At 43.5% G+C, this 16,343-nt stretch overlaps 1 protein-coding gene across 1 annotated transcript in view; it reads left to right on the top strand.

Moving 5' to 3' along the window:
- The window catches only part of LOC136862290 (nose resistant to fluoxetine protein 6), a 202,208-nt gene that overhangs the window by 135,069 nt on the left and 50,796 nt on the right, over nucleotides 1–16,343 (top strand). Inside the window, exons 7-8 of the mRNA XM_067138874.2 lie at nucleotides 5,952–6,045; nucleotides 12,073–12,198. Coding sequence (XP_066994975.2) covers nucleotides 5,952–6,045; nucleotides 12,073–12,198 — 220 coding nt within the window. The remainder of the gene's footprint in view (nucleotides 1–5,951; nucleotides 6,046–12,072; nucleotides 12,199–16,343) is intronic.

Raw genomic sequence — 16,343 nt, 5'->3', positions numbered from 1 at the left:
TGGTCGATATTGGAACAGCCAGGGTGTCTTGCACATGCTGAAGAATGGCGGTTGACGTGGCGTGCGGGGCTGCCACCGCTTGGCGGCGGATGCGCCGATCCTCGCGTGCTGACGTCACTCGGGCTGCGCCTGGACCCCTCGCACGTGCCACATGTCCCTGCGCCAACCATCTTCGCCACAGGCGCTGCACCGTGGACACATCCCTATGGGTATCGGCTGCGATTTGACGAAGCGACCAACCTGCCCTTCTCAGCCCGATCACCATACCCCTCGTAAAGTCGTCTGTCTCCTGGAAATGCCTCCGTTGACGGCGGCCTGGCATTCTTAGCTATACACGTGTCCTGTGGCACACGACAACACGTTCTACAATGACTGTCGGCTGAGAAATCACGGTACGAAGTGGGCCATTCGCCAACGCCGTGTCCCATTTATCGTTCGCTACGTGCGCAGCACAGCGGCGCATTTCACATCATGAGCATACCTCAGTGACGTCAGTCTACCCTGCAATTGGCATAAAGTTCTGACCACTCCTTCTTGGTGGTGCATTTGCTCTGTCAGTCAGTGTATTTTTAATGTAGGGTCATTTAGAATTTAGAATGATAGTGCTGAATTCATCAACGGCGAGCATAACTGATATGGACATGTTCAACAGTCATGGTAAGAGAGTTAACTGGCGATGATGGTCGTTTTTGTCGTCATTGTTTTATGAGGTAAAAACTACGTGGTCATCATACCATATTGATCAGAAAGATAATAAAAATGACCATCGAAATGACAAGACGTGAAGAAGAATAATGGGAGAAAAGGGAGTCACGAAATGAGGGAGGATATGAAAGATACCCTTGACCTTGTATGCCTAATATCGCCGAGCGGGAAGAAAACTAATTGATGGTCTACAGTGTGCTAACTCATCAGTCTGCTCAAAAATACACTAACTATTGTTGTTAGTTGAGGAGTGCTCTGGCCTTTCACCAAAGAGGTCGTGTTTCGAATCTCGATTTTTGAAATGAAAATTCTCCTCCCTGTAGTTCAGATTCCACGTAAAACTGAAGGTACAACGGCTATGATAACGATGTCCACAGTCATCCAAAACTACAATCTTGCTTTCTTTGTATTAACTGATCAAGAGAGGTCGGAACTTTCGAAGGGAGGACCGCAGCACAAGTCAGTGGAAGCAGTTAGGGTCCTGTGATTCTCGCAACGTATGAGCCTCTGTGGGTTAAACACAGTATCGAATGCCGAGCCGGCTATGCCACACAGACTGTTCAGGTACATAATTTATTGAAAGGCTATTAGGTTGGAGATGCAAATGAGGGACTACCAGATGGCCTCATGCATGGATTAGGGAAGTAACAACCTCGAAATCTGCAGATTTCTCTTCAGGCTTTAATGCTACATGACTAGCTTTCTCTGTATACCGTGGTCACGGACGGGATCTGTGTGTACTGCACATGCTTCCCGCTGTAACATCTGACTGGAGATTTATTGGTCCTGGCACGGGTGTGCTGTAAGCCTGTACCTCTTCTGCAGTATTCAAGTCCATTCTTCTTCTTCTTCCTGGACTTTCCTTATCTACTTACGGTCGGAACTAAGTGCGTATCAAGCCCAGTTTTACCACCAGATGTCTCCCTATGAGGAGGGATGTATTCACCGTTGCCTGTTAGTAGTGTGAAAAAAACCGAGCTCGATAGCTGCAGTCGCTTAAGTGCGCCCAGTATCCAGTATTCGGGAGATAGTAAGTTCGAACCCCACTGTCGGCAGCCCTGAAAATGGTTTTCCATGGTTTCCCATTTTCACACCAGGCAAATGCTGGGGCTGTACCTTAATTAAGGCCACGGCCGCTTCCTTCCCACTCCTAGGCCTTCCCTGTCCCATAGTCGCCATAAGACCTATCTGTGTCGGTGCGACGTAAAACAACTAGCAAAAAAAAAGTGTGAATAAAGATGTGTGTTAAGACGTTCGAATTAACCAAGTTTTACTGTATTTTGCTTATTGCTCAAAGAAGAACTTCCTGCAGAAAGATTTACATGCTCAAACTTATTGCCCCTATTCTCCACATGCTCAAACACATTACTCCTATTCTCCACATGCTCAAACACATTGCTCCTATTCTCCACATGCTCAAACACATTGCTCCTATTCTCCACATGCTCAAACATATTGCTCCTATTCTCCACATGCTCAAACACATTGCTCCTATTCTCCACATGCTCAAACACATTGCTCCTATTCTCCACATGCTCAAACATATTGCTCCTATTCTCCACATGCTCAAACACATTGCTCCTATTCTCCACATGCTCAAACACATTGCTCCTATTCTCCACATGCTCAAATACATTGCTCCTATTCTCCACATCTTAATTATGTGAACAAGCGTTTTCATGTTTGACGGCCATTAAAAAGCAAAACAAAGAAATAGAATTTGGTCCGTCGAAGAAGAACTTTGTGTATCAAAGTTGCGGCTAAGAATGAAATTGTGCTGCAGGAGACAGGTCCAAACATCACGTTATTATGTATTTGAAGATCTGTTTATCATTTTAAAACCGAGAGCGTATTTCACTTCAGTACCCCAACTTCTATGGATGGTAGAAAAGCCACTTTTTTTTTTACAATTTGTTTTACGTCGCACGACACAGGGATGGGATAAGAAAGGGCTAGGAGTGGGAAGGAAGCGGCCATGGCCTGGTGCAAAAATGGTAAACCACGGAAAACCATCTTCAAGGCTGCCGACAGTGGGATTCGAATCCACTATCTCCCGGATGCAAGCTAACAGCTGCGCGCCCCTTACCGCACGGCCAACTCGCCAGGTGGTAGAAGAGACAGAAACAAACTATTTTCCTTGTTTTTGTTTTATATGTAGCCATGGGCCTGAAACGAGACAATCAAAAACTGTACTGCAAGGATGTAAATTAATTATGACTCTCATTCTTCAGAACCATCAATATTAGTCTACATGTTCCGTAATGTCATGACGTCAGAATGCAATATTTGTGCTGTGACAACACGCAGTACGTTTAAAGTTCGTGTAGAGCAGAGCGAAAGCGTGTATGAGCCTCCAACTGAATCCGAAGAATAGCTCGTATTTCGAGTGCTTGTAGCTGCGTCCACAAGTTCCGCGTAAGTGCGGTGTGTGATACTGTTTTATTAGAATTCATGGTTAGTTCGAATTTTTTTCTAGACCCTTCAAGTTCGAATTGACCAAAAAATGCTGTACATCTCATGACTGATAATTGAGTTTTGATTTTATTGTCCGATCACATTTGAATTAAGCTGATTGCTCCTTTTTCTTCAGGCTGAATAAATAATCTAAACTGCTTGGTTACTCCATGAAAAGGTTCGTGGTCCAATCATGCAGGTCAGAGGACAAAGGAGGGGGGTACTTGTCAAATTTTTCTCGTACGGATTTCAGGGAGTCGGAAATCAGTGGTATAATACACTCGTGCTTGTTTGAATTTGGAACCAAGATAGGGGAAACATTCCAACACTACCCTTCAAATATGGTTCATACATTTTCGCTCAGTTTGGAATCGCTGCGTTACAGAAACGATGGAGGAAGTTGTTTTACGTCGCACCGACTCAGATACGTCTTATGGCGACGATGAATGAAAGATGATACCTACTGTACGTGACCCAAACTGCACAGCTCCCTGGAGGTAACAAGTATGGGCCGACCACACACAACACAACACAACACAACACGACACGACACGACACGACACGACACGACACGACACGACACGACACGACACGACACAATACAACACGGACTTGGCAATACACACTTTAGTTTTAAAAAATATCTATTACTATTTATCTCAAAAAAGATCGAGATTTTGTTTCTCTATAATTTCTGTAATGTATACGTTTAGGTAGAACTAATACACCGATGGTATCAGGTTTTTCGAGTCGTAGGAAGTTCTCCATCTTCACACTCTTCATGGGGCTTGTCTTCTTTGGCCGATACCTTCATTTTTTGAAGTGTTGGACCTTGTCCACTTTTCCTTCTGATTATCGTTAATATATAACAATTTATTGCAGCCAATGGCCATACACACAATAATACACAATGATTAGACTGCACAGGTAATTAAATTCCATAGAGTAACAATGTACATAGTCAGGTACTAACTAGCAGTCATAGTGGGGATCGACTTCCGTTCCGTTTGTGGGACCTCTTTTAAAACTCCTTTGGATCTCCTTTAGGTTAAATCCTCTCTTGTGTATAGGATGGTTGCCCAGTTGTACTTCCTCTTAAAACAGTAATCACCACCACCATTGTCAATGTATTGCATTATCTCGACGTCAGTTTGGGGCTTCTTATCTGGTTTTTCCATTGGCTGAAAACCGATCAGTAGATGCACATGGTATAAGAACTATTTGGACTTTAAAAAACATTGACAAATAAGGTTTATTTATTTACCATATGGCGAAAACCCCATCAGAGTTATACTATTAACTATTTGCATAGATTACAAATGCACAGATAAACTATTTATATAGTCTATACTTGATGGTATTAGCTATATAATATCTCCGGGGTTTTCTGATAAGCTGTGGGAGGAGGAAATAATTCTACAATATGCTGAACTGTTTTACTTGGAGCTTTACAACGGGATTCTGCAGACAAAAGTTTTCCGAGGTAGAGCAAAAGCCTCTGATTTTCTCGTGAGCCACAGTACGTTGAGACGCCGGAGGCACACACCTGAAAAAGACTGAAGCTGTTGTCTGCTTGGTTCTTGCCTGTCATAAGAGGTGGATGTCTGGTGCATAGCCCTACTGTCAGCAGCATCACCGACGTCTCCATGTACTGGCATTTCGATGTTTTCTTGTACTGTCGTAGGAGAGCACTTTCCCGACGAAGATATTGTGGTGGGATTTGCATAAGAACAGGTAGCAAAATGTGTGATTGTCTCTCATACGAGATGCATTGTGTGTTTTAGCTACGTGTCATCATTTTTCGTATGTCTACTATTTAACCTTACCAGTAAGCAATATTCCGCAGCTGAAGAAACAAGATCGCGAGCTGAAGATGGTAAGGTGATGAGCCCCACATCACACCACACAACTTTTGCAGAATGTTATTCCTTCATCGTAGTTCCGCTGCAGTTTCTTGAAGGTGTTCACCAAAGGATAACGTTCAATTGAGTAATTCCTAGGTATCGCGGGTATTTGTTGTGGGAAAGGCGCGTAAGAACGTACAGAAGTCGTAGTAGAGATAGATACGCTAAAACTTTGCAAGAAGCTCTTAGAATATAGACCGCCGGGCTGAGTGGCTCAGACGGTTGAGGCGCTGGCCTTCTGACCAAAACATGGCAGGTTCGATCCTGACTCAGTCCGGCGGCATTTGAAGGTGCTCAAATACGTCAGCCTCGTGTCGGTAGATTTCCTGGCACGTAAAAAGAACTCCTGCGGGACTAAATTCCGGCACCTCGGCGTCTCCGAAAACCGTAAAGGAGTAGTTAGTGGGACGTAAAGCAAATAACATTATTATTATTATTAGAATATAGACCGAGAGAGCTCGTTGCGTGTTACGAGCTACTAGCTGTAAGCTTGTATTCAGGTGGTGGTGGATTCGACCTCCCTCCCCTCCCCTCTCTTCCCCAATTAGCAGCCTTGAAGATGATATTTCATGGTTTCCCATTTTCACACCTGGCTGTATCGTGTTTAACGCCACGGCCACTTCTTTCCTAGTCCTAGCTTTTTCCTACCCTGTAGTAACCGAAAAGGAAAAATCTCAGAAAATAGTTACGCCACTGCCTTTTTCTTGTCGCCTCGTGACTTCTTTCCTGTATTCTCATTCCTCTCCTCTTTACCAACATGCAAGCTACTTGTTATGGACTACTGCTGTCGCCTTGTCCAGACAGCACACGACACTAGTATAAGTTACGATTACTCGTGGGAAGTTTAAACTTGTCCCCGTGTAGTGCAATAATGTGTTTGTGTTCCAGATAACCAGAACTTCCGTCAGCTGGTGGAGAAAGACTTCCTGTTTCAATCCATCGGCAACGGCGCTTTCTCTGTAGACACGTTCTTCTTCATCAGGTGAGAGTCTCATATAAACTTATATGGTGCAGTAAGTAGCCTCACTTTGCATGATTTTCTACGCCCTGTCTGTACTCGTAACGCTGTACATTTATTGCACAGCGGTACTACACTGTATTCCCGTTATGCAGTTATTGCCATTCTATAATAGCACATATAATTTATAGCAGTGTTACGAAGTCTGCATAAAACATAAGTACCGTATTAGATTTGTGCTAAAAGGAGCCAGAAATGGCAGAAACGGTATGAAAGTGTACAATGAAAGTTGTGATATAATCAAAATTGTCAAGTGAAGCTTTACGTTCTTCTCTTATTCATTTAGGCCTAATTACAACAATCGTTACAAAAGAAAAAAAAAACAGGCGGCTCGCGAGCGCCGTACTTTCTACTTATAAATGTCCCGCATGCACATATGATGAACGGGATATCTACTAACTGATTTTCACAGGGGCACTACTGCCAGCGGGCAGGTTACGCCAGAATATGAAGAGATAACAACTGGACGGTCGCTCGCAGCATGTTACCCAGCACTACCGGTCTAATGCACCCCTTGCTTTAGTAAACCTCGTTTTCCACCGTATAGTTCTAGTCTGGTGTATGGTACAGCAGCACTATATTTGCTGTCTGCATATCGGCAATGGCTAGTGTGTTCAGCAGCGACGAATACACAGACATCATTTTAATCTGGACAACCTGGTCGGAATGCAGCCGAAGCTCCAAAGAGACGCCTGCCTTCTACACACGTATTTCGCCGAACAGTATTAGTGCGCGTCTTCCGTCATGTAAACATCATCCTTAGAGAGGCCCAAAACAATCGGATAGAATAATCTGCGTTATTTGCTGGAATGAATTCGGTTGAACACACCTAGGACCAGCTGAAACAAGCGGTGTGAAGACGTAAGAATCCACCTCTCTCCTTGGACGACCGCTGGAGGGACAGGGTAGAACAGATCAGTCTCAACCGCCAGGTGGGTAGAATGACCACAGCATGGCGAACGAACAGTGTGGAGACCAGGACTGTAATTTCCAAGTGTGATAACCTGATACACTTTGCCAAATAAGGCATCGTGTTTTTCGTAAGTTTGTGTGTATTCTTCAAAGCACCTATGTTATTCGTTACAGAAAGTGCACTTGTGTTTCTCCCGTACTTTCTGCCAACACGCTATCTCGCTGAGCGTGTAGCCTATAGCTTGATGAAACGTGGTTACGAGCCAGACCCTGGGAAAAGTCTGTGCAGACTTGTCTTTGGCATTGCCAATTAAAAAAAAAGGCAAGGATTGCTGTGATACATGCTAGCACAGAAAATCGAAAACTGGGCTGAGTGGCTCAGACAGTTAAGGCGCTGAATTTCTGAGCCTAAGTTGGCACATTCGATCCTAGCTTAGTCCGGTGCCCGGTATCGATAGATTTTCCGGACTAAAAGAACTCACGCGGGACAAAATTCTGGCACCTCGGCGGGTTGGGTCACGTAGTTATCAGATTGCATTCGGCAGATAGTGGGTTCGAATTCCACTGTCGACAGCCCTTCAGATGGTTTTCCGTGGTTTCCCATTTTCACACCAGGCAAATGTTGCACCTTAATCAAGGCCACGGTCGCTTTTTTCCCACTCTTAGTTCTTTCCTATCCCATCGTCACCCTAAGACCTGTGTGTGCCGGTGAGGCGTAAGGCGAACTGTAAACTGAATCTATACGAACCAACAATAAGCTACTTCTGGCAAGCATGTCATTTTACAGAATTACGTGCGATTGGGCTGATGATTGGAAGTGACTGGACAATCCCACTATTTATTGTGAAATTTTTCAGTCCCGTGGGATCCAGCCGTAAATTTGCCGGATGCCGCCCTCTGCGCTCTGAATGGATCGATCCAGATACCGGAGACCTCAGGAACTAATACATAGCTATAAATCTCAACTGTCTCATATACGTTAACTTGTTACTTCCAGTTTTCTCATCTTAAACTACAGTTTCAACGTTGAAACGATAATGCCCGTTGGTATACTTTGTCCTAGTCGGCAGCCCAATGTGTATGGAAAGCGAAGGTCAATAAATAAATTGCCAGCTTGATATTTTGTTATATGTTACTAGGAAATGCGCATGGTGTGCTTTGTTTTCGTGCCTTTGTATACAACGGACATTCGAAATGCTTGTGCTTATTGCGGAGGATAATTTATAAACGTAATGTGGCATGGACGTCTTGCACCAGCTGTTCTCATTGTGACAGAACACTGGCAACACAGATCGGGAGGCCATCTCGTGATTTGGGAAATGCACATTTAGAAGCAAAGCCGTTCGGTTTATCCTTACCTCTGAGCTGCTTCTGTGGATCAGAGGTGGAGTGTCAGCTTCTGGACCCCATGATCACGGGTTCAAACTTTGCAGAGGACGTCGGAGTTTTGAACGGTACATTCGGCATGTTGTACGATGTTGACATGTAAAATATCCCTGGTGACACACCTGGTGTGTACCCCATAAAATTAATTAAAAGTGGGTGCTACAGAGATCCGCTTATCTGCCATCTGGCAGATTAAAAAAGAACTTCGAAATTGACACGTAGACAGCCTAAGTGACGTCAGATTGCACACAGTAGTTGAGGATATACGACTTCTTCTTCTTCTATTTATAATTATTACCTATTGTGTTCTGTGGAATGCTGTGACATATTATCGCATTTTTCGACGACTGATACGCATATCACTTATTTCAGTGTCACCACACCCTTACGCGTCTGACCCGTCGGGAAGTGTTGTGTGTCTGCCTCTTGCCTAGAGGCCCCGTGTTCGATTCGCGGCCTGATCGACACTGTGGGCTGGGACGGGGTTCATTCAGCCTCGTGATACCAGCTGAGGAACTAATCAGAGGTAGTGGTCCCAGTCACGAAAGCCAAATAATGTGCCTGAGGATACTCCATGCATCCAGGCCACCTGGCTGGGCAGCAGTCGTCTTGGCAGACTAAGGCACTCAAGGTTCTATGTGAGCGATGGGGATATCCGAACACATGGTGATGATGATTATTATTTCAAGTATTAGCAAAACTAGATAAAAATGTACACTCTCGGTTACGGAGAAAAATAGAAGAAAACGTCAGTGAAACTGTGTTTGCGTTGAGATACGGTCTTGGCACTATCCAGGCTTAAGTTCAAATATGTCTTGCCCAACAACAAACTGTACTTGCTTGCTTCATTTATTATGGGAGAACTTTCGACAATTTAAACACGATATCTTTATACATCAGCTGAAACATATTGGACCGAGCTCGATAGCTGCAGTCGCTTAAGTGCGGCCAGTATCCAATATTTGGGAGATAGTAGGTTCGAACCCCACTGTCAGCAGCCCTGAAAATGGTTTTCCGTGGTTTCCCATTTTCACACCAGGCAAATGCTGGGGCTATACCTTAATTAAGGCCACGGCCGCTTCCTTCCCACTCCTAGCCCTTCCCTGTCCCATCGTCGCCATAAGACCTATCTGTGTTGGTGCGACGTAAAGCAACTAGCAAAAGAAAAAAAAAAACTCGCCCGGTTTGATGAAGTTAATGGAGAAACCGTGATCAACTGGTAGCAAAATAAACACCATCCAGTATACCTGACGATTTAAAAAACCTTCAGTTCCTTATAAACAGCATCAATGTATAGGGCCTACAAGGAGTTTGGCCTTAAAATAAATATTAGAAAAACAAAATTCATTTTAAGCAGAATATTACCAAGAAAAGAAGAAAACAAAGTCATCTCCGTACAGGGCCAAGGCCTTTGGAGGGTGGAATGTACAGGCTTCCACTGCCCGAAACCTCGGCAGTTGGTGGGGTGAAGTGGTTGGCTCTACGCTCGGCCGCCTTTGCCTCCAGGAATAAACGTGGTACTCATTTTTGGTGAAGGCTGAGTGAACCTAGGGGCGTATGCACCTGCGGAAGTGGACATGTCGTTTCTTACGTTTTCTCGACGTCCTGACGGGGAATCAAACCCACGTCCTTACGGGTGAACCCAACACGCCCCCTCCGCCTCGGCCAGGCAGGCCCTGAAACTTACCAATACTGAACACAAATACGTTTGCAAGGCTGGCACATTTCAAGTACGTAGAATGCTGGCGAACACAAGAATGGAATCCATATGTAGAAATCAAAATGAGAATTGGCATTGAAATAAGTGTGTTTCTGAAATTAGCCGTGACCTCTAGCGTGCTGTGAAGAGTGTTGTTTTGTGGTGTCAGTTGATGGACACTAAAGGCTACCCAAATTAATTGCCTCTTGAATGTATCACAAAATGTGGAAGATACCATAGTTAGATCAGGTCAGCAGCGAGGAGATACACCGTCGTGGCAGGAAATCATGCCACGCAGCCTATACTGGGCATATCTTCAGAAAAATAGTCTGATACAACTGATAATAGAGGACAAGATAGAAGAAAAACAATGACGTGGGCGGAGAAGATTATCCTGGGTGCGGAACCTTTGATACCCGCCATACAGCAAAATAGCAAAAAATAAGAATAACATATTCCAAGTTGGTCGCCAACCTTGTGTGTGGAAACTGTACCCGAGGAAGGAGAAGAAGTGCGATAACTACGTCTAGATAACCTTCCTCTCTTAATTCTGATCAGAAGAGGAAAGAGAAGAGATGCAGCCTACGAAGGATGAAAGTAGTGGCGAAAGAAAGGGAATGTCCACGAAGAGCGTGAGAAGGAAAGACTCCCTATTGACGTCGGTATCAGAAGAGAAGAGAATTTAAACAACGCAAGTCGAAAAGGAACGCTTAAAGTAGATGCAATGCCAGGCTCATCTATGGGCTCAGTGATCATCTCAGTTGAGAGCCAATCTGGCCACCTTTTATGTCACTCCTTAGGACCAGATAGTTTCGTTGTGGTTAGGCAGAAATTCAGAAATCAGGTGTTGTACTGGAAGACTTTCCCAAGAGCAGATGTGATTTGCTACACACAACTTCGTGGTCACGCAATGAGGACTGAGATTGAAGAAATTGAAGAAAGGAAGGAAAGCACAGAGATGCGCCTTAGAAAACTGAAGAAAAATATGTGAGGGTATATTTCAAGGAATGTGTTTCACAGGCACTAAATAAAGAGGTAGAAAGACACATTAGAGGAAGAGTTGTCAGTCCTAAGAAACGAGATAACTTGGTGAAAAGATTAGGGAAGGATGCCAAGAAAGATGTAGCAATATGCCAAAGCTCCAGTTAACACAGGGTGTCATGACAATCGTTAGATGATCCATACTGATCCATAGTGTTGCGTGCAGTGAACAGCAAACAATATTCATCCAGAATAATGTAGCTGCCGTAGCTTTAATTTTTGTCTCCAATTTAATTTGTTCAGAGAGGATCATTAGCTGGTTGTACTTCCTCTCAAAATAAACCACCGCCACCACTTTCTGGGAGGAGGACAACGGTCTGCTATACGTCGATCTAAGGTATCACACACATGTTCGATAGGATTCAGATCAGGTGACCAGGCTGGCCTTTCCGTTTGAGCAATATTCTCACTGACAACGAAGTCGTCGACAACGGTAACACTATATCGACGGATAAAATGGTGCATGAACAACAATTCGGGGCCAGCATCACCCAAAATCAGCCTCAAATTCTTTTCCAGCTATAGACATGGTTTTGTCACCGGATGATATGTTCTCAGACTCATCCTACTGTACGTTGTGGCAACTCTCCTCCACGCTGTTCAAACACAATTCCGTGCTGGAATCGCCGACGCGAGATATCAGCAACTGCGTCCTTCTCTGCGGCTCATAATTGATTTGCTTGTTGTATGTTTATCATGCATGTATCTGTTCCACACAGCTAAGTACCCTGCCACTATGGAATTGTAGATGAGTTGCTTTGTCTTATTTAAAATGTTTCTTCTCCATAATACTGATTATAGTGTTCCAAGTGTTCTCCTGCCTCCATTTGTTCCTCTCTCAATTTCCCACCAGCCTAAATTACTGATCCCAATGCAATTATTATTATTATTATTATTATTATTATTATTATTATTATTATTAATTTCTCATTGACCTGCTATTATTGTTCCAGTGGTTTACTGGTGTGCTATCTGTTCCTGAAACTCTCCTCGAAGGCAGAAAATCGTCATGATAATGATGCTGGATTCATGACTAGTTTCATGCAGTTCATTGGAGTTTTCTCTTATCGTATCCTCAGGTAAGGTCACTTTAACACACACAATTCATTAATTAATTTCTCCTATGTTTATTTTAATTTACACTCTCTATTACGAATATTCCCTTACCTATTTCAGATATTTTCCTAAGTTAATGTAAATGAGGTGGTATTCTTGAAATGGCATGGTAAGAGAGGAAGTATCTATGATATGGAAAATGAGATAGTGGTTATGGACACGGCTTTCCATAAACCATTAAAACCTTCGTTAACAAATCACTAGATCTATTTTATATCGGTAAAAGTTTTTAAGTTTACAAGAGTGATAACCACGTTTTTCTTAGATTCTAAACAACAACTGCCAGTTAGTGACAGTCCTGTTAATCTATAATTTTCTGTGAACGGAAATTTAATGAATACCTTCATAAATTTATGTTAGAAATAAATTGTACGTATTTGTTTTGTGTCCCATTAACTACTCTTATTATTTTCGGAGACACCGAGGTGCCGTAATTTCGCCTTATAGATGTTTTCGTACGAGCCGGTAATTCTACCGACACGGGCCTGGTGTATTTGAGCGCCGGACTAAGTCGGGATCAAACCTACCAATTTGGGTTCAGAAGGACAGTGCTCAATCGTCTGAGCCACTCAGACCGGCACGTTTAATACTTCCTTAGAATTTGAGGAAGTGCCAGAATGGCTGCTGTCCATGCCTGGAAAACAACGTTATATATTTTATAAGCATTGACGTTAAGGTCTGCAACACTCTTACCGTGAAACACTTCGTGAAAGATTCTCGTCGTGTTCGTGTTTCGAACAAAATACAGGGTGTAACTAAATATGTGGAGAAGCTCCGGGGATTCGATAGAGGACCTGACAACAAGCAGAACATGTCCTGTAAGCATATGGTTTATTTGCTTTCGTTTCCGTGTTACAGGCATTGCTTGTGGTGTACATAACACAGACCACTTCACAATGTAGGTTGACCATTTGTGTTGATAAAGTGTAATTTACTACTCTGTTCTCTACAGAAGGTGCTCAAAATGACTACCACGAGCTATAATGTAAGGGTATATGCGCCTCATCATTGACTGTATCACTCGTTCCCATATTCCAGACGCCTGTCGTATCTGCTGACACCCTTACTCTATTCGCTGACGCAGCATTTCCACGTTATGAATAGGTGTGGCATACACAATGACCTTCAAATGACCCCATAAGCAGAAGTCTAACGGACTGAGATCGAGAGAACGAGCAGGACATGGTGTCAGTCCTTGACGCTCTATCCATTTGTTTGGAAATCGCTGATGTAAAATTGCTCTAGCAGCAAGAACAAAATGAGGTGGTAGTCCATCGTGCATGAACCCCATGCGCTGAATTAAATCCAATGGAACGTTTTCCAACAAACCAGGTAAATAATTAGTTAAAAAAAAGCGCAGTATGACGCTTCTGTCAATGTTCCCGGTAAAATGAAAGGACCAATTAATTCCAGCTCAAACATTAATACTGAACTGTTGTTGATGTCTGGTTTGCACAATTACTCTGGGATTTTCATACGCCCAGACATGCGTATTGTGAAAGTTCTGCACTCCATTTCTGGTAAACTTCGCTTCGTCGGTAAACCGAATAGCAGAGAGGAAATGTTGCTCCTGAACACACATCTGTCGTAACTACAGTAAGTACAAAATGCTGCTCTGGGTGGAAAGTCAGCTGCACTAAGACCTTGGACTCTTTGAAGGTGATATGGGTAAAGGAGTTGTTCTCGTAGAATCCTCTACACTGTCATATGACCCGCATCCATCCCTGCCGCTAATTGCCTGGTGCTGATCCTGCTATTTTCTTCAATATGGTTGAGAACTCGTTTCTCTGTATCAGGTGATCTTGTGCTCCTAGGTCGTCCATTATCAGCAACACGTCTGCTAAACGAGCCTGTTTCGCAAAAACGCTCATGTATTCTTTGGAACGTCTTGTTATTCGGTAAACGTCTATTAAGGAAAGTGTTCCGCATAAAACGCCGTGCTTCATTTGTGTTACCCAGAGCCCGTCCATACAGAAGGTGCATGTTTATCATTTCCTGATTCGAGTACCCCATTGTATCACGACTTGTACTGTATGTGCACTCAATAACAATTGACAACACGTATCACTCCACTCTAGCTTATGACCTCTGTGGAAGTGTTTACGTTGCTAAGCAACTGACATCCCGTGGCTTTGAATGCAAAACAAATGCACACAGACTTGAATAGGGACGAAACGTACAAGTGGCCTGTGTGTCCTACACAAATGACCAACCTTCATAGTGAAGTGGTCTGTGTTATGTACACAACAAACAATGCCTGTAACACGGAAACTAAAGCAAATAAACCGCATGTTTACAGGACATGTTCTGCTTGTTGTCAGATGCTCTACCGAATCCCCAGGACTTTCCCACATATTTAGTTACACCCTTTCGGTTCAGAGGATCCCGGGTTCGATTCCTGACCGGGTCGGGGATTTTAACCTTCATTGGTTAATTCCAATGGCCCGGGGGCTGGGTGTTTGTGCTGTTCTCAACATCCCTGCAACTCAAACACCACACATAACACTATCCTCCACCACAATGACACGCAGTTACCTATACATGGCAGATGCCGCCCACCCTTCTCGGAGGGTCTGCCTTACAAGGGTTGCAATCGGCTAGAAATAGCCACACGAAATTAAATTATTTATTAGTTACACTCTGTATAATTAACGGTTATTGTTTTACGGTACCTTTTAATATTTTATGTTTACAAAGGAATGCGATTGAAACTGTATTTTCTACGTTACTGTAACTGCACATGTAACTGTACATAACTCTACGCGGTGCTAACTGGACGAAAGACAACCTCGTAAAACATTTACAAAACACGTTATTGCATATGCTATGATCCTTGTTGAAAATGTCTCGGGAGACTACTGTATCTCTTCTTGGAGGTAGTTGATCTAGTTATAACCTGAAGATTTACGCATTATGCAAGTTCAGTGTTCCCCACATGATTCAAATAACTTTTGAAGAACATTTCATGAATATTCGAGCTCTTTAGACTTTTTCAATAGTGAAATTACCTGCGTTTAAATTCGGTGTGGCAGCGGGCTCGTCAATTGTCTGGCCGCGCCTTATCAAGACACTAACGGCGAGTACGCCGTTGAGACACCTAATCGAATGCATGTTTTCATTCCTCCCCTGAAGGGAGAGGCGGGCCACCTCGAGGGTAACGCCCTCTCTGTGGCCCGGGAGAGATGAAGATGTGCGGAGAAGGTGAAAGGGTTGGCGGCCGTGGCCTATACTATGAACTGTCGCGGTATTTGTCTTAGCGCAGAAGAATAGAAAACCGTTGATACACCACTGCAAGTCTCCTTTGAAGCACCTGCAGCGACGGTGCACTAGGGGAGATATGTACTTCCACTTTCTATAAATGCCTGCATTTGATTTTTATATAAATATACGTTTTCAGGAGAAAACCGTAATTTCAGTTCACCGACTTCGAATATTATATAAGTATTCAAATTCTTTAGACTTTTCAGTCGTCAAATAAATTACCGGCGTTTCGTTCGAGTGTGACATGGAGTCTACAGTTGTATTGCCTCACATCTCGAAGACGCTGCGCTGGTGGCCGGTGCGCCGTCGAGACTTTACTGTCAGCTTCCTTTGAAGTGACAGTCCACTTGGCGAATATTTTAAATAGGCCTACATACCCATGTTGCAAGGATAATATTATGGTCTTTATTGCAACTCCTTGCTTCATCAGGAGACGTGTACTAATGAAATTTCATCTTACTGTGTGTTGTGTTCAGGTTACATACAGCGTTGTCTTCGTCCTGTGCGTACTCAGTACCTCATGTCTCTGCTTCACCGTGTTCTGAACGGCTAATATTTTGGTATTTGACTTGAACATCTGACGATACTGTACTGTACTTCCATACAATACCTTACCTCTCAATCAAGAATCTATGTTACCATTTGTAATGATTATGTTTCGAGATCCGATGTAAGAATGCGTATAATAACGAACAAACATTTGGAAGGAGAGGAAGAAGGATATACTATTGGAAGGAATCGAGAAGATTAGAGGGTTAAAAAGGGACTGAGGAAGAAAGGAAGGTGTTTTAGTACCGACAGAATTGGCCGTGCGGTTAGGGTCGCGCAGATGTGAGCTTGTATTCGA

This window comes from Anabrus simplex, chromosome 1, assembly GCF_040414725.1.
Source record: "Anabrus simplex isolate iqAnaSimp1 chromosome 1, ASM4041472v1, whole genome shotgun sequence".
Lineage (NCBI taxonomy): Eukaryota > Metazoa > Arthropoda > Insecta > Orthoptera > Tettigoniidae > Anabrus > Anabrus simplex.
Note: the sequence above shows the minus strand (reverse complement) of the source record. Positions and strands in the feature narration are given on the sequence as shown.